Genomic DNA, 19416 nt, shown 5'->3' with positions numbered 1-19416 from the left:
GGTTTTACCCCAACAGAGCACTTACCACTGTGTATGTTAATTAGAGATTGTAGCTCCTTTACTCAGAACTTAATCACTGTGCTGGCACCTGAATATGTTGCATAAATACTTGCGAAGCATACCAAACATTGTGCCAGACAGACAGGGATACAAAGATGAAAAACAAGATCCTAAATTCACTAGTAGGAGACAGGCTAAAGCAACAATACAATGTAAAATGGACTATGAAGGAGGCATGTATGGGATATCAAGGGCATGAAGAGAGCTAAGTCAACCTGGAAGCAGGATGAGTGATAATGAAGAAAGAAACAGAAAGAGGATATGCCTAAACTAAGCCTGCAAGGTTAAATAAGAGCTAACTGGTGAAGAAAAGATAAAGGATAATCATTCCAGATATGAGAAAAACAGGAGCAAGAGAAACAAGGTGGTTCTGAGGAAATACAAGTAGTTTGGAATGTGCAGTGGGTCTCAAACCTCAGCATGCATCAGAATCAGCTGGGGCTTACTAACATACAAGTTGCTGGACCCCACCCCCAGTTTGTGATTCAGTAGGCCTGGAATATGGCCCAAGAATCTGCATTTCAAACATTTTCAGGTGACATTACTGCTATCTCTAGTCCCTAGGGCAACACTTTGAAAACCACTAGCACAGCAGAAAACAGCGGGCATATAAAGAAGTAGCAGTAGACAAGTTTGGAGCAACACGACAGTGCAAATGGAGTTAAAGTTACATACATTATGCCCAAGAATTTGGTACTGAAGGATTTTAAGCAGAGGAGTAGGTTGAACTTTAGAAAGACAGTAATAGCTAATATTTATAGAGCACTGGGTTTTATGTATTCTGTATCATCCAGTAATTATTAGCCACATATGACTACTTCAATTAAATTACAATTAAATTAAATTCAGTTCTTCATCAACCAGCCACATTTCAAGAGCTCAACAGCCACAAATGGCCACTGACTAGGGTACTGAGCAAAGATACAGAACATTGATTCCATCATCACACAAAGCACTATTAGACTACACTGATGTACATTAACTCACTAAAACTTTGGAACTTCGTTATGAGATACACACCATATCATCTCCATTTTATAGAAAGAAATGTAGCTAAGAAAGATTAAGCAAATTACCCAAGGTCATAAAGCAAGTGGTGCCTACATGGGATGTAAACCCAGATGGTCTGGTTCTTGAGCCTATGTTCTTAATCACTTCTTAACAGGATCATTATTGGCAAAAATATGAACTGGAGGGAGATGACACCGGAGGAAGGAACACCAGTGAGTAAACTACTAAGGTAAAACAGGATAGAAATGTCAAGGACCTGTACTAAGAGTAGCAGCTGGAATGGAGAAGTTAATTAAAAGACATGTTAAGAAGTAGAAAAGATTGGGAATGGACCAGAACTGAATCCAAAAGAAGTACAAGTGAAGTGTAGAAGATGACACCAAAGTTTCTTATAGGAATCTGAGTCCATGGCAATGTCCCATACCATAGTAAGAAATCAAAAGAGCAAATTAGGAGGTGATAAAGTCTGTCTGCGTCATTATGAATTTGAAGTGACTAAAAAAAAAAAAGCCACTACACTGTGGGTTATACAAGCCCAGAACTCAAAAGAGAAATCTGGATTATGAATTTAGTCATTAGTACAGTTGAAACAAAAAGCAGCAAGCAAAGAAAGGATCTTAGGGGGGCACCTTGATGGCTCAGTCCGTTGAGCATCCAACTCTCAGTTTCAGCTCAGTTTATGAACTGGCTGATGGTGGGATCAAGCCCCACAAGGGGCTCCACACTCGGCTCCTAGTCCACTTGAGAGATTCTCCCTCTCCCTCCCCCTCTGCCCCTCCCCCTGCAAGTCCCCATGCTCTCACCTTCAAATAATTTTTTAAGAGTCTCCCTTTGCCCCTCCCTCAACCCTCCCTCTCAAAACAAACAAACAAAACAAAAATGCAGAACCCTAGGGAATCCAACATATAAAATTCAGGCATAAGATTAAAAAAAAAAAGCCAGTAAACTGAAAATGAATTACCAGAAAGAGAACAGGGAGGACACCTAGCAAAGAATTATCCCAAAGGTCAGAAGAGGAGAGAATGGTCAACAAGCATAAATGCTGCTGAAAAGTCAAGTAACAAAGACTGAAAACTGTACACAGGAACTGTTTCAAACGGTGCTCTAGGAGCAAAAGGCAGGTTTCAACAGATATGGAATGAATACAGACCTTTTTTTTTTTCCCAAGAAGTTTCAAAATGAAGGAAAGGAGATAGGGTGTATGTACACATCTCCAGCAGTGTTTCTGTTTGTTTTTATTCTAACCTGATGGGAGAGACTTCCCCATGTCAAGGAGCAAAGAATGGAAAGACTGGGAACATTACTGATGGGCCAAGGCTCCTGAGACAGGAGAAAACACTGAGAGATGAAATCTAGACAAGACACTTTCTTTTATATCCTCTGAAAAGGTAGCAAAGGGGGGCAAAAGTCAGTACAGACATATGTAGGTTAGTGTAGGGCAGTATAAGCTGAATGAGCTCATATGGCCAGAGAGATTCTATGCTGTGAAGTAGAATATGGGAGTGTCTGCTGACAACGTGAACTGAACTGCTGCAGGGAGAACAGATGAAAGACACAGACATACATCCCAAAGCAGAACTGATTAAAAGCCACAAATTCATAAGTGGCATCCCACCACATGGTTGTGCAATCTTCTTCAAAATGATCAACAGTCCCATTTAGGAGTAGGGAGAGAAAAATTGTTGCCTTCATGTCAAGGCTGGGATTTGCCAAATAGGAGTAAAGCATGAATGAGGTGATAAACTGTAAGGCCAAGCAATTAGAAGAAAACCATTAGAGTGGTGGGAGAGGGGCACCTATCAAACTCACACATGGAACCTTCTCCAAAATAATGCCATATGAGATGCTGGTGAGATAAAAGGGCAGGGGAGAAAGGTGGAAGATTAGGACAGTTATGCTCAGGAAGTATGATAAAACAAAATGTAGGGGGGGGCACCTGGGTGGCTCAATCATTAAGCTTCTGCCTTCACCTCAGGTCAAGATGCCAGGGTCCTGGGATGGAGCCTTACAGCGGGCTCCCTGCTCAGCGGGAAGCCTGATTCTCCCTTGCCCACTCCCCCGATCATGTTCCCTCTCTGCTTCTCTCTGTCAAAAACATAAATAATTAAAACAAACAAACAAACTTAGAGGTTTCCATGAGTACACTGTCCTGGTTTCAGTCAAAGTATGTTCAAGGGAGTGGATGTGAAGTATGTAGTTTCATTTATTTGTCTGAATTGCAATAATTAGATAAAAGTAGCTGCTTCTGTCCCCTGAGTCCCTCAGCCAGTTCTGTTAGAGCCTAGTTCTCAACCTTGGCTATACATTCCATGCACATGGAGACTTCAAATCAAACAAAACAAAATAACTTGAAATCTGGGCCCCCTAAATCTGCCAGATTCTAATTTAAGTGGTTTGGTGTTTATTTTTTGAGGCTCCTTGGGTTGTTCGAAAGTGGATATAGTGTCAATAACTACTGCTTAGAAAGAACAGGACTTTAGATTTATGTTATGAATTTAAAGAAAAATTGACTGGCATGAGAAGAAATGAAATAACTAAAGCAAGAAAAAGATAAAAAGAGGATCTAAATCCTAAATCAGGTATCTGAAGATGCCCTCAATAGAAAAGTTGAAAAACCATCTTAAAGCACAGCACCACACTTAACGCACACACAAAAATGTAATAATGTTTCTAAGGGTTCTGTTACACGTTCTAGAAAACTTGGGAGTTAAATGCTTCACTATGGCCAATGAAGAAGAAAGAAAAACCTGTACTCTACTAAGCAGAAAGAACTGAAAACCAACACTTAACAGCAGCTTTCCAGGTCAACTACAGTTCACCACTCCCTGGAGGAAAAAGCGGCCTATAATATAAGCATGATAACACCTCCCACCCCCAGAATCTACCTCTTCTGCACAAAAGTTAAATGGCAAAGAATCAGCTGTCTTCTTTCACACAAAGATTTTAAGTTTTTTAGCTTCCAGATTTTCTTTCTACATCATTTACCAATAATCTTAAAATACCCAATCATTTTATAAATAACTGTTCCCAATCTTAACCTTTTTTTTTGCCATTATTCTAATGTAGTTGCTAAATTTTACCACAAAGTAAAAGTAATGCAGAGATGAATTGTCACAATGACCAAAAAAAGACAAATATAATCTATTATCTGCTACCTTTTCTTAAGGTTTACTATTATAAATCACCCAGAAACAGGACTCTGTATATAAATAACATTGAATCATAGACCCTACATTTTTATCTCCCCATACCTGATGTCTTTGATAAGAATTAGTTCATTACTTAATAGAAAGGCTGGTACCTTTCTCTCTCAGTCCTAATTTTTTTTTTTTAAGATTTTGTTTATTATTTGAGAGAGTCAGTGAGAGAGAAAGAGCACAGGAGCAGGGGCAGGAGAGACTCAGGCTCCCGCTGAGTAGGGAGCCCATCACAGGGCTCCATTCCAGATGGGATCATGACCTGAGCTGAAAGCAGACACTTAACCGACTGAGCCACCCAGGTGCCCCTCATTCCTAAATTTTTTAAGTTCTAAGCAATTATCCAAGTCCTTCAGAGGTCTATGTTATATCGACTTTCTGAAAATCAGACTTAATTATAAGCAGACCTTTTTTTTTCCCCCCCCAAATTCAAGGAGTATTAACTTTCCCTTCCAGCACTAAGGTATCAACATGTTCTAATATTTAGCTAAAAAAAAATACAACTTTCTAACTCTTCTAATTACAGCCATAAGAAAGCAATCTTTTCCAAAAAAAATTTAAAAAACTGTTTCTACTTTCAAGAACGTTGCAACACTGAAACAAGCTGATTTACATATTTGTGGTTATAAAAACCACCAAAATTCTCTAGACCAGGGTTTATTCTATGGTTCCCATTAAGCAATACATTATTTTATATTCATTGCTCTCTAATACTTTTAAGCAGTACTACACTTAATGATGAAAAGCAAAGTACTGAGAAGGGTCTGACCACTTTCTCCCAGATTAGCTTACTATGTGATAGTAAGTCTCTTGGGACCTCAATTTCTCTATTTGTGAAATATGATTAGAAACACTGTTACCAAGACTGCTACTTATTCAAAATTCTATAAAATGTGTAAGATTCTAATCTTTTTTCAAAGAATTTATCTATACTTTGTAAACATAATATAATCCAATTATAAAATATACCTTACTCAACACCACAGCCAAATTTACTTTTCCTTAGCAGGTGTTTTTCTTTTTTTAATTGCTGGCCTTAAAAACTATTTTGACCTACAATAGCATTCTGCAAATCTAAATGCTACACTACTATAATCTCCATGCTTAATTTCAACCCTTAACCAAATAGTGCCATTCTACAAACTGTTTCTTCACCTGTTCCCTAATGAAGTTGAAAGTAATTCTTTGGACTTGAATTTACAGAGTTATGTACAGTGCTGATGAAAGCCATCTGTTGGGAACTATGACTTTCCTGTCAAAGGAAAACACCAGAAAAAACAGCCTAGATTTTCCTGGGAACCAGCTGCAGCTCAATGAGTCCTAATCCTGCTCCAGCTGGGAAAAGCAGAAGGGTGAACTCACTACAGGTCTAATTCATCTGCAGCAGATCCTTTGTGAACTGACTCCACCCATGAGTAGCCAACTGGTAAACAACTTTACCAAAGGAGGCTCTTAATCACTACACGAAAAAATTCATTTGTTTCTTTGAAAATGTTTAAATCAGAACACCAAAAATATTTGCTATTATAATTTTAACACTTGCCAGTTCACGAAAAATTAAAAAAAAAAAAAACAAAAAAAACAATTCTATTTTAACCAACCTGGCAACCAGATTCAGTTCTCTTATATAGCTAAAATCCAAGTCAGTGTAGAAAATATACTTTCTCCAATATTCCACATGGGAAGAGAAAAAGTCCTGTTATCTATGTGCTTTCACAGTATTAAAGATAAGTGTAATGTAAAAAAGTACTGGCCTGTGTGTCAGGATGAACTAAATAAAAGCATGGATAAGATAATGCATTTTGCATACATTCATTTTCTATTTGGTGTTTTATGAGAAACCATAATGAAAACCTGTATTATTAAATGTTATTAAATAGCTATTACATAAATATACTACACCTATAAAATTTAACCATGTAAAATTCTCTGAGACTTCAATAAGAAAACATGTTAAAGCACTCTGAACAGTACTCCACAAATTGTTAGCCCTTAACAAATGTTAGCTATTAATAGGTCTCTATAAGCAACTGCTTACGTTCCCTTGGCCTACTGATAAAGGGCAAAGAAAGGTCAAGATGGTTACATCCTCTAGATCCCTATTCCCAAAGCAATTTATAGTATCTGGCATCTTAATTAATTTCTTCCCTTTATTTCATCAATTTATTAGTAGTCAGTCCAAGTAAGTGCTACTGTCAAAAGTACAAGAAAAGTGTCTAGGTTGCATGCATTGGCTGGGTATAGAAGCTTTGATTAGCAATGACAAACCAAAGGTTTGCTTCAGTAGCTCAAATTTTCTTTCAGCGTGTGTCATGGGCTGAAAATGAACCAAAACACACACAGTTCATAAGCTAAACAGAAGACCAAAAATTGCTTGCATAGTTGACTGTATTGCATTACAAATATATCTCTGCCTGAGTTATTTTTAAAATTCTGGAGTTTTTAAATAAGAATAAGTTTACTGAGACAAAGTCAATTCCTAATTATATTTAATCCACCTCAATAACTTGTTAGTAACAAATTTTTATTTCTAGCCAGCTTCTCCTCCAGGCCCACAACATTTAGAGTCACCAAAAAAAATGATGTAGCATTGGGCGCCTGGGTGGCTCAGTGGGTTAAGCCGCTGCCTTTGGCTCAGGTCATGATCTCAGGGTCCTGGGATCGAGTCCCACATGGGGCTCTCTGCTCAGCAGGGAGCCTGCTTCCTTCTCTCACTCTCTATCTGCCTGCCTCTCTGCCTACTTGTGATCTCTGTCTGTCAAATAAATAAAATCTTAAAAAAAAAAATTAAATTAAATCTATCCCTTAAAAAAAAAAAAAAATGATGTAGCATCAATTTTACTACAAAGGCCATTTCCAAATAGCAAAATCAAAACTTTATTATTCTTAACTCAATAACCTGAAAACATATTTCCATTCAAATTCTCATCTCTATATCAAAGCTCCACTTATTCTGTGAATTTAAAATGTCAAATTCCAGTAACAAAATAATTTGGACTTTACTAAAAGTTTACTGTATTGAGATAGAACTTATTTTAAAAGGCTATAAATTTATCACTTGATCTTTCTCCTCCAGGGTACCTAGGTGGGTAATAAACTAAACAATAACATTAGTTGACAATACTTTCTCTACCCTTTCCAACTGTAATGCTTTGACAAATTATAATTCTGTTCCACAACACTACTCAACAGAGTAACACTTTAATGATGTGGCTGATTATCACAAGAGTATAGGTTTCTGGATTAGTAATATGGAACATAAGCTATATATATTCAAGAACATTTTTCTGTGTTAAAATGAACCCAGAGAAGTTTGAAATCAAGGTGAAAATTATTCCTGAAAAGGTTCCTTCCAAGACACCGTGTTGAAAGATACAGATCATCACAATCTCAAATAATACAGCCTCAAACAAGAAACAGCTCATTATTTCTCCGGGATTGACAACACTTAATTGTTCTGAACAACAATGACTGTGAAAAACTAAAAGTTACAGTTTATAAACTAAAAAAGAATCCCAAAAAAATTCCACCTCTCTCGGCTTTAATCCTCAACAAGACCTAAATCTTAAATTCATTGTTATGGTAGGCATCTTAAATGTTTCCCAAATGAGTATGAATAAATCAAACAAATGAACAAATTATCCTAGAGTAAAATCTGTATTTCAAAAGGGAAGAAATTTGCAAGGGGCCAAATGTTATTTAAGCCAGTTTCACACTATCACCCTCACCTATATGCCATAATTCAAGGGAAAGCAACACTCTGAACCCCCAAATGAAAAGCACTCTAATACAGCCATGCAACAAACCCCAGGCTGAAAATCAAGAAACTTCAGTAACAGATAAAATGAAAATAAGCACAGACATTATCCTCAAGAAAAAAAAAAATAAAACAAAGTACCATGGAGACAAAACAATTTTTTTATGGACTTCAGGTATATAAAACTAGGTTTTTCATAATCTCTGGTTTCTGATACATCCTTTTCACTGGTTCAAAGCCAGTTTTAAAATCCAGTTTATGATAGAGAAAAAGAGACACAAACCATGAAGGGATGGAGGTAAGGGGAAATAAGGATAGATAATATAATTAGAGAATGTAATATAGCTATAATATAACAATAATAATATAATATAAAAATATTAAAAATATAAAATTGCATAAAACATAATAATGTAATTAAAGAATGTGCTATGAAGTTAACAACAAGAACATTCACAATTGTGTACTTAACGGCAGTGACAAGAATTATATGTAACAACTCCCAAGAGGCAGCAGGTATAGCTGTTATAAAGACTGGAGCCAGACTACCCAAGTTCAAATCCTAGCTTTGCCACTAATATCCCTGTGACCTGGAGAAATTACTAAACCTCTTTTATGCCTCAGTTTCTTCACCTGTTCAGATAACGGTACCTACTTCATTGAGTTGTATGCGAATTTAAAAAGTTAATATATGTACAGCTTTAAAGTAATGCCAGGCACATAGTAAACACATCAAGTTATCCAAATTCATCATAACGTACCACAACACTAAAGCTAGCTCAGACATTTCCCTTACAAAATGGATAAAACATTTACATCACAGTATCCCATGGATTTTCCTATTTATCAACGTGAAAACACAAGTAACTTTAAGTGTGTTCACAAACTCTTAAAAATACAGTTGTTTCTACATAGCTGATCCCAACAGAAGTAGCAAAACCACTCAGTTGTTGATAATCTAACATACAGTTCTACAGTTCCTTCCAAAGTTTGCTATCCCAAAGAAATAAAAGTTAAAATTGATATAGATGAAAATAAAGAGGAACTTGAAATAATGCCATGTGGGTTCTAAGGAGAGTGTCTGGCCCCCAGTAGGTGCTCAATAACTATTTGCTAAATTAATTAAGGCCTAAAAGTTAAACTACTCCCCGCCTACACTCTTCTTTCTCCATCACTGTCGAACACACTCTTTTTTTTTTTTTTTTTTTTCAGAATACCTAGGTTTACAATAGCAAACCAATCGATTTTAAAAAGAGGAAAGAAAGTAGATTAAAAAAACAATGTAAAGAGTAAATATATAATCTGTTCAGAGAAGGAATAATTCCTCACTGTATTATCATTTGGAATGTGAGTTTTTCCTATCCTTGGGGGAAGCACTGAGGAAAATCACTACTGAAAATAAGACTATTTAGAAAATATATAGGCGATCTCACCAACTCTAATTTCACAGAAATTATAAAATTAGTTTTCAATTCAAACCAGCACACATATATAGAAGTCTCCATTCAATGAAACTCAATTTTCCTAAATGTATACTCACATTTAGATACTTTGGTTAATAACACTATATATTACAGTTACGTAACCAAAAAGATATTTCTAACCAAAGTAAACCAGCAAATCTCTACTGGATTAAACTTTTTTTAAATGTAGGTCTCATATCAGCTGCCAAGAATTGTCGGTTAGATGGCTCTCAAGGTCCCTTTCAAAAGTAAAATCCTAGGGTGACAGGACTCAGATCCATTCTATAGTGTACTGTATTAGCTACTTTTTAAAAATAGGCAAAACTGTCATTTTATGTAGGACTAATATTCTTATAAATTGAAATATCTAATTCAAGCAAGGGAAACTATAATAAAAGCAAGCACCCAGGTGTTCTAACAAGAATTTATAATATATATAATACTCACAGATAGAACACTAAATTCATTATAAACTATAAATTATTTCCTGTTTCCATGTAGTTTAACCTATAGATCATTTGGTAACAATTTCAGGAATCAATCATTGTACTTCTTTTAACTTCAGTCACATGGGATCAAGAAACAGTTCTTACAGTAGGAGTTCTATAGGACTGAACTACAGAATAAAGCATTTTGGTTACTTGGCCAGCTTGAATTTTTAATACCACACTTTTAATAAATGCTCAAATGAAAAGAACCATTCTATCAGAATCATTTCAAGGGTAATAACAGTAAGATAATGTTTCTATTTCAAAGTTCACAGGGAAAACCACCCTAAAATAGATCTCTAAAAACTCCATCAAAGAAAAATACTGTTTATTTTCAATAGCTATTTAAACAAAAATCTATAGGTGGGCTATTAACTGCAATAAATTTAGATTGAATCTCAAATATTTTTAAATACATTCAATGTTAACTTCACAATCTCCTCATCCTACAAGTAGCTTCCCTGGTCTTAGGCAAGACACAGATTATTTGACTATACTGTGTACTAGTGTGCATCAGTACTACCACTCTCCCCAGAACTACATTCAGAACACCTGAAATAAATTTACAGCTAAGACACTATGTCAATGTAAAAAAAACCACTAACAAAATTCTCATTCCCCAATATCTATTTAAGGGCCAAATTTTGCTGTTTCTTAGTGTACTTTCAACTGCACAAAACAACAGCATGACATACAGAACACAGTAAGGTATGTCACTGTGTATCAAAACTCACAACTCCTTGGGGCGCCTGGGTGGCTCAGTGGGTTAAGCCTCTGCCTTCGGCCCAGGTCATGATCCCAGGGTCCTGGGATCGAGCCCCACATCGGGCTCTCTCCTTGGTGGGGAGCCTGCTTCTCCCTCTCTCTCTGCCTGCTTCTCTGCCTACTTGTGACCTCTCTGTCAAATAAACAAATAAAATCTTTAAAAAAAAAAAAAAAAAAACTCACAACTCCACAGAACTCTGGGAATAAAGGATACTTTATTCCTGACCCATGCAGTTACACCTACCATAAACAATAACACTTAAGACTTCATCCTATGCAAAGATTACATGACAGAAAGTTAGAATACAACAGAAATAACGAACTGAGGAAAGTCCTTAGCTACTACTATGGGTCAGGAGAATCAGTCTCACTCCTGCCTGATAATGTGCAACAAAAAGAAAAAAAGGAAAAGAGTTTCTTAGAGTCACCTGCTTATTTCAACCAAGCCTCCAACATTCAGAATTGCTCAACTTCCATGTATAAGATATTATAAGAACTTACAACAGCCTCAAAGCTGCATGCTTATCTAAATATGTTCTGTTAAATTCTTATCTAAATCTGTTCTTTTAGGTACATCAATACACTCAGGCGTCAAATATTTCTAAATATAAGGACAACTGGTAGCTATGAATTCTAACAACTCACCAATAAAAAAATCAGAAGTGATCATTCCATGAGTCCCCAAACCCAAAACCTGAAGGTAACTCCTATATAACTTCTTAGAAATGTAAGTTTGTAGCATGCTATTATCATCAGCTCTATGAGCACTGATACATATGCCACCCTTACCTTATCCTTTTCATGTGGAAGGAGTGACACTGGAGGTAAAGAGGAAAGAGACTCACAACTCTCTTTCCCATCCACACTGGTTGCTTTAGTGTTGAGCCGATAAAGAGGTCCATCTTTAAGGAGTCTGCCGTGGCCAACGGCTCGTTTAATAGCCAATCGTAACTGCTGGTGAAAGCCAGAGGCAGCACTGCCTCCGAATAATGCAGACACATCCTTCTGACCTTTCAAAAAACGTTCAATGCTTTTCAAAGTTGAGCCACTGGACTCTGCCAAGCCCTCAACTGCCCGCTTGATCAGTTTATTCCAATCTACATTTTGTTTATTATCCAATTTTCCATGGTTTCGGGGTTTAGGAAGTGCTATTCGCCCAGGATTATCAGGATCTTTATAGGAATTGAGTCCTTTATTGGAGACTTTTAAAATTGTTCCATCTTTAACACTCAACTCCAATTGTTCTAAAACAGTTTTACGATCCAAGCCATGGGATGAAGACACTGCATTGCATATCCTTTCTTCTGAAGGACGCTGTTTTTGCTTCTTCACTTTTTTGATGGCCTCCAAAATCCACTCCGTATACAGCGGGTTAGCGAGTTTTACCATGGTGAAGGATTTTGTATATCCATAGAGTCGTTATCCCTTATCCTGATGCTGAGTAAGTTTTACACCATGGAAAACAACATTCTCGGAGGCTGGGAACCAGTTAACCATAGCATACAAGTTTTCTGGCCTGAGTCCTTTCTCCTTTCACAAAACAGAGAGCCTCCCCACTTTCACTTTAGAAACCAAAACAACCTGTTATTTGAAATGTCTTTAAATTTCCCAATAAACTTCTCAATAGCACCACACATGGGTCTCTTCATAAAGTTGTTAGAACTCAAGAACATCTCCTTCCCAGCAGAAAAACGTGCATCTTATGCCTGAAAAACAAACAAGGTCAGTTTTCTATCAAGTCCCATTTCATAAATAAGCTGTAACTGAGACATCCTAGTCTTTAAAAATAATCAAATACCAAGTGTTTACTTGTTTTAACAAGTTTCTATCAACATTCCAAAAACAATTATGTATGTGAACCATTGGGGTAAAAAAGGAAAAAAAAAAAAGATGAATAATTAGGATACAAAGAGGAAACAAGATGAGATACATGATGAATGACCTTAGGCTACAACTTAGCAGGAGGGTGCTCACTATACTGTACTCCACAATCTCTGCTCACCAGTCTATGAACTGAAACTCTTCCTCGACATCTTTCCCCAAGAACCTATTCAGCACTTCAACATGTATCTGGATTAGTAGAAAGAATCCTGCAATGAAAGTAAGAGTGAATCTTTCATCTTTCAAAATTCCAGACATTCAAACTGCATAAAAACAGTCAATTAGGCAAAAAAAAAACCATTGAGAAAATTTTAACTAGTTTATATAAGAAACAAAATATACAATTTACACAGATCAAGTTCATACTGTATGTACAATATTACTGTAAACATTCCAAATGGAAACAAAAATAATATTGAAAGTCAAGTAAGAAAAGTCCTTCAGAATTTTAAAATCCAAATTATTCAAATTTTAAGAATTACATGCTGACAGCTTGTCCTAAACTGAACTAAAATACTAATATTCAATAAACCGAAGGGAGAAACTGTCAAAACGTTCATAACCAAGCTACAGAGAGAGAAACTAGAAGTGAGAAATGCCCAGAATCACTGGGTTCAAAAATGCACACACTACATATCAAATGTACTATATTGCCTGTTGGCAGGTTTAAATAGAGTTCACAGATTCAAGATTGCTGACCTGAAATGTACATTAATGAGTGAAACACAAGCACATAAATACATTTCCTCTCCAGGATCAAAGTCAATATTCTTTCAAACAAAAGAATTTGGCAGAAACAGGTCTTTTTGAAAATCACCAAAATAATGAATTCTGAATCAAATTAACTTCTTTGCTTCCAAAAAATAAATATAATGTATGTTTTTTTTTAGAACGTCTGCTCTTATTCTGAAGGGCATTTACATTACAACATAAACAATGACAGAAAAATGGCTCCCGCAGCAATTATTAAGACTGACATTAAGATCAAAAGGAAAACTAAGAGATATCAGGAAAGCTACAATCCTATTAACTCTAATAGGGAAAAAAAAGACTGAAGTAAACACTCAAACCTGAGCCAAGATTTATTTTTAAATTAGCTGACTAAAAAGAAGCCCCCCTGAGAGAGCTATGCTTCATTTTGGTGAGAGTCTCGAGAGGACAGAAATCATAGTATTATTACTCCAAGAACGTTCATTATGCAGACATCAAGGCTAAACTAAACGAGAGGCTCCAATCTGAGTTTAAGAGGCTGCGAACGTCCTAACTGATTCTGCTCGCAGGTAAACGAATGACAGCTACTCCTTGTCTCTCCGGCCAGGGTCTTCACGCGTCTCCAGGTCTCCCGAAAGTAAAGCGCCTGCAGACGTGAGCTGTAACTCTCTGAAAGTACACCAGCGGCTGGAGAGAAAGTGCAACTTGCTTCCGACAGTCCTTCCCCGGTCTCCATTCCCCACCCCCAAACACATCTTCGCGCTCTCTTTTTAAAGAGCGAGAAACTTTAAAAACTTGAAACCGCACAGCCCCGCAGCTTGCCAGCGGGGAGCTCCGCCGTTCCCATTAGATGGAAACAGAACCCGAGGAGTAAGTTAACAATGAAATCACGTGAAAGAGTTAAGAGCAATGGATCTCCCCTTCCCAGCTCCTCCAAATCCTAAGCTCCACAGAGGCCGGTTCAAAGGAGGCGTCTGTGGCACGCAGGCTGCCCCAGGAGCCTGACAGGTCCCCAGCTCCCGGCCAAACCGGCCGAAGGTTGACAGGCAGCCCGCCGCCTCCCCTCCCAGCACAGGGGCTGACAGCCCGACAGACACAACACCACACGTGCTGCCTCCTCCGCACCACAACACCCGCCAGCCTGTCACCCCCACTTGCCGCCTCGGCCCCGCTCGGATCTCCGCGAACCCGGCCGGAGCCGGAGAGCGAGCGCCCGGGAGCGCGGGCAGAGGGAGCCGCGGCCGGCTTGGGGCGGCGAGCAGCCGGGCGCAGGTGGGGCCGGGGCGGTGGGCGCGCCCCCGAGGGAGAGCGGGCTCGCCGGCACAGCCCAGCCCGAGGCTCCGCGGCCTGGGCCGCTCGCCGCCCGCCCACCCGCCGGCTCCCCGGGGCTGGGCCCGGCGAGCGGGAGGGTGGACGGGCGGCGGGGGCGTAGGGCCCGCGAGAGCCGGGCCGGCGGGCGGCGCGCTGGCGCGGGGTGGGGGGAGCCGGGCGCCGGCCGGGCGCGAGGGGGCGGCCTCGGCGCCCCAGCCCGAGGCCTGGCGCAGAGCAGCGGGAGGCGGCGCAGGCCGCGACGGGGCCTGCAGCGGCCCGCCGACCCCGCGAAGCGGCGAAGCGGGCCCCGGAGCGGCTCAGCATCGGGCTCGACGGCCAGGGACGCTCGCCGGTGGCTCCTCGGCTACTTACCGGGGGGGAAGAGAACCGGGATCCCGGGGCCCCGGGCCGGACCGCGGAGATGCCCCAAACTGACACGGCCGCCATCTTGGAGACAGTGAGCTCCGGCCGGGGGGAGGGGAGGCGAGGCGGCGGAACAGCCGCGGGGGGAGGGGAAGCGTCGCGAGGGAACGGCTGCCTGGGGAGGGAGCGGGAACAGCCTGGGAGGGAGGCGAGGGGGAGGGAGAAGGGGAAGCGCGAAGGGTGGCGGGCGAGGAGCGGGAAGAGCTGCGCCGAGAGCCGGGAAAGGCCGGAGGGCGGGGCGGGACAGGAGGGAAGAGCCGGCCGGGCCGGTCACGTGGGGCCGGTACAAAAGGCCAAAGCCAAAGTGGGAGGAGGACCTGATGGGTCTGGAGGCCAGCAACTGGGGGTTCCTTCTCGTCTTTCTCACCCTGTTAGGTCAGGCAGATAGCGGGAAGGGGCGAGAGTGTATCCCCATTACACAGCTAGGGAAACTGAGGACAGGGTGTGGGTGGGGTGGCTTCCGTATGGCAAGGAAATCCGGTGGCCAGACGATCTGAACGATCTGAACTCCTGATGATGTCTGTTTACAGTTAGTAGATCCTCCCTCCCCACTTCTGTGCCCTCACCCCACTTGCACAGTGACTCGCCCAGAACCGAAGTCGAGAGCTGGGGGAGTGAGGAGCGGACAAAGGGCGGGAGGAAGTTGCCTTCCTTTAGGATTCCCTTGTTGCTCTCACTAGCATCCCACACATCTTACCCTACTGTAGGAAAAAAAGGAGGGCAGAAAGGGTGGAAACTCAGACACCCATATCAAGTCCTTTCACCGCAATGACTTCATCCTCCCCACAACAGAGAGTCTTGTTGGACCTTAGCAAGCCATTTTTATAGAAAGACCCAAGTCACTTGTGTCCTGTGACTTGCACAAGGTCACAGTGCTCTTTTGTGGCACACATCTGAGTTTGAAACCTTAGTCTCATTTGTTCCGCCGCCTGTTTTTTACCCAAGCCCTGTGCAGAATTGTTTTTTTTCCGAATTGATAGCTGAACCACGAACTGGCCCTTCTTGTGGCCTGTCTTCTACTGGTGACATATATGTTTCTTTGTCTTGTCTCTCATCTAGTTTAAACTCCTTGAGGCAGAGATTGAGTCATACTTCATATTTTTTCCCTGTAATAAGTGACAAATGAAAAGACATATTAAATGCTTAATAATTTTCAGTGGAAGTGTTTTCCTGCTACTGGACCTTTAACTGTTTTGTGTCCTGCCCCTATGTAGACAGTTCTCCCCAACACCACCTCCTTTTATCTCAGCTTTACCTTTTAAAGACCACCCCTTCACTCACTGCCTTAACTTTGATTTGTATTTTCTTTCTGAATTTTTGTAGTATTGACCACTTGCCCTGTTCCTTTGGCACTTGATATGTTGCTCTTCTATACATTTTTTAATATATTACCAGACATATGCTCTTTGGGAATGCCTCTGCATCTCTAATGATCTAGTCTTGTACAAGCAGCACAGACTCAAAAAAAAAAAAAAAAAAAAAAAAGTTCCTAGTGAGTGAACATTTCTTCAGCCACTAAGAAAAAGACAGAATTTTTACCCCCAACACCAGCCCTATCTTGTTTATCTCTTTAGCTTTCTCCATTCTAATCCTTAGCCTTATTGTTCTACACCACAGACCATCTAGATCATTCAGTAATAACATAGGAATTTGTATCTTCAGATGGTGGTCCAGCCAACTCTATTCTAGTTTTAACACTGATGACAGAAGTGTGGTGTGGTGAGATTTACTGCATCACTCTTCATCACTTACTTCCAAGACACATCCCTAGATGAGAGAAATTTGGGAATATAAAATAATCTGTTAGAAAGGATATTTTCCAAACTAGATGAATCAGACAGATGCAGTCTTAGGTAAAATGGGAGCTACTTGTAATGGAAATATATTCAGAAGAAGAAAAAAAAAAAAAAAACGCAGTGGGAGAGTGGGGATTCTCATAGAGAAATAAAATAAGGTTTTTATTTCCCGGAGAGGACAGATGAAGTTGTATTAATAGTAAATGAGTTCTTCGTGTGAGACTAGTATGTAGTCTTCACAAGAAAAATAATACAGAGATGTGTTGTGTTTGCTTTTTGATAGTTTGGAAGAAAACTAACCATAGGCATTCCTGTGAAAAAACAAGCTGGAGTTTAAGCTCCTAGTAGCACGAATATAAAACAATTTGCAACAACAAAGCAGTTTAGCTTTTCAAACAACTTCCATAGAGAGTCTTTGCTTTACATTTGCATAATTTAATGGCACATTCAAGAGGTCTTCTCAGAATAAATGGTTTGCAACAAAGATCAAAGCCCTCATATCTTGCATGTTAAAAAAAAAAAAAAAAAAAGAAAGAAAGAAAAAGAAACAATCCCTAGCACTGAAAGGACAGCTTTTCTTCCTTCAAATTTTAGTCAGAATTCAGCTCTGGAGGATTGGCAGCTGAAAGCTACTTACCCCTTCCACATTTTGCTCTAAGAAATCCTGCCTTTTCAGTTATATTTGTTAATTACATTTTACACAGAGTTCAGCTAACCCGAAAATAAGAAGTCTCTTTTATCCTTGTTTCAACAGGAAAAGTTTTATTCCATTTATATTTAGTATAATTACTGCTGTATTTGGATATATACATGCCATCTTACTATTTATTTCTTTTTGCCCACTTATTCATATTCCTTATTCTGTTCTTTGTTGCCTTTTTTGAATTAAAAATTTTCATTATGCCATTAACTTCCTCTATTAGCTTATTAATTATACATTCATTTAGAAGTCAAAGATTACAACATGACTGTTTGACTTATTACACTCTAAAATAAATGATTACTTTTACCACTTCCCCAAGAATACCAAAACCTTAAAACGCTATGCTTCCACTTACCCCTTCCTCTTTTTTGTGTGTTTATTTTTGTCATGGATTTTAATTGTGCATATATTTTGAGCCACACAAGTTTTTATAATTATTTTTCTGTACAATCAATACCCATTATATTTACCTACATCTTTACCCTTTAAGGTACACCTTGTTCCAATATGGATTTATGTACTCCTGCCTGGAATTTTTTCCTTCTGTTTGAATAATTCCTCTATTAAGAGTGGGTCAAGTAGTGACATGTTCTCTCCATTTCTGTTTGCCTAAAAACATCCTTCTATCCTTAATATTTTTGCTGGGTATAGCAGTTCAATTTAGTAACTTCTTTTCCCCTCAGCATTTTTAAAATGTCCCCTGAGGATGCTTGGGTGGCTCAGTTGGTTAAGTATCTGCCTTGGGCTCAGGTCATGATCTCAGGGTCCTCAGATCAAATCCTGCATGGGGCTCCCTGCTCAGCAGAGAGTCTGCTTCTCCCTCTCCCTTTGTCCCTCTCCCTGCTCTTGCTTGCTCTCTATCTCTCAAATAAATAAATAAAATCTTTTTTTTTTTAATGAAGTTGCCCCCCCAATTTCGATCACTGCTTTGTCACTCTTGAAAAGTGATGTTTTTTCCCCTAGCTCCTCTTAGTATTTTTTTTTCTTTAGTTCTCAACAGTTTTCCTGTGGTATGTCTAGATGTGGTTTTTTTGCACTTATCCCACTTGGTTTCTGGGGTGGGATGAATGCCTCTCAAGGAGTTCTTTGAATCTGTAGCTTGATATCTTTTATCTGTTTTAGAAAATTCTTTGTCACTGTCACTCCTTATCTCTCTTTTCCTTTTAGGACTTCAGTTATATATATGTCAGAATTTTTCACTCTTTACCATCTGTATTTCCTTTCACCTTTTTTGCCTGTTTGTGCATGAGTATGTATATTTTGTACTTACCTATCTAAATCTTCTCTTCGGTCTGTTTGTTGAGCTCTTAATATTGGTCATTCTGTTTTTAAGTTCTAGAATTTTCATATGGGGTTTTTAAAAATTATTTATTTATTTATTTGACAGACAGAAATCACAAGTAGGCAGAGAGGCAGGCAGAGAGAGAGGAAGGGAAGCAGGCTCCCTGCTGAGCAGAGAGCCCGATGCGGGACTCAATCCCAGGACCTTGAGATCATGACCTGAGCCGAAGGCAGTGGCTTAACCCACTGAGCCACCCAGGTGCCCCTCAATCCTAGCAATTTTAAATCTCTTTCAGATCATTATAATAGCTACATCTTCTGTGGGTCTATTTCTATTGTATATTCTTTCCATTCGTTTTTGGTCCTTTTGTTTTTACTGCCTCTCGGCCTGCCTAGTAATTTTTAATAGAATGCCACACATCAAGTGTGGAAAGTTACAGTGGCTCTGGATAAGATTATTTTCATTAAGAGGGGTTTTACTCTGTCCTCTACAAAGTAGTCAGGATGAGAGCTAACACAGAAACTGAACTAACTTGATGATGGGTTTTGCCAAGGCTTAATCTACATTT

At 39.4% G+C, this 19416-nt stretch overlaps 1 protein-coding gene across 3 annotated transcripts in view; it reads right to left on the bottom strand.

Moving 5' to 3' along the window:
- The window catches only part of KAT6A (lysine acetyltransferase 6A), a 110920-nt gene extending 95095 nt beyond the window's left edge, over positions 1–15825 (bottom strand). The window contains exons 1-3 of one of the 3 annotated variants that reach the window (XM_082715134.1): positions 15017–15297; positions 12744–12831; positions 11531–12447 (exon numbers count right to left, since the gene is read on the bottom strand). In XM_082715134.1, the coding sequence (XP_082571260.1) occupies positions 11531–12130 (600 nt within the window). In that variant the 5' untranslated portion in view covers positions 12131–12447; positions 12744–12831; positions 15017–15297. Of the gene's footprint in view, positions 1–11530; positions 12448–12743; positions 12832–15016 lie in introns of all 3 variants that reach the window. The other 2 variants (XM_082715135.1, XM_082715133.1) reach the window with 2 other exon arrangements.
- Between the last annotated feature and the right edge of the window lie 3591 nt (positions 15826–19416).

This window comes from Mustela nivalis, assembly GCF_964662115.1.
Source record: "Mustela nivalis genome assembly, chromosome: 20".
Taxonomy (NCBI): Eukaryota; Metazoa; Chordata; class Mammalia; order Carnivora; family Mustelidae; genus Mustela; species Mustela nivalis.
Note: the sequence above shows the minus strand (reverse complement) of the source record. Positions and strands in the feature narration are given on the sequence as shown.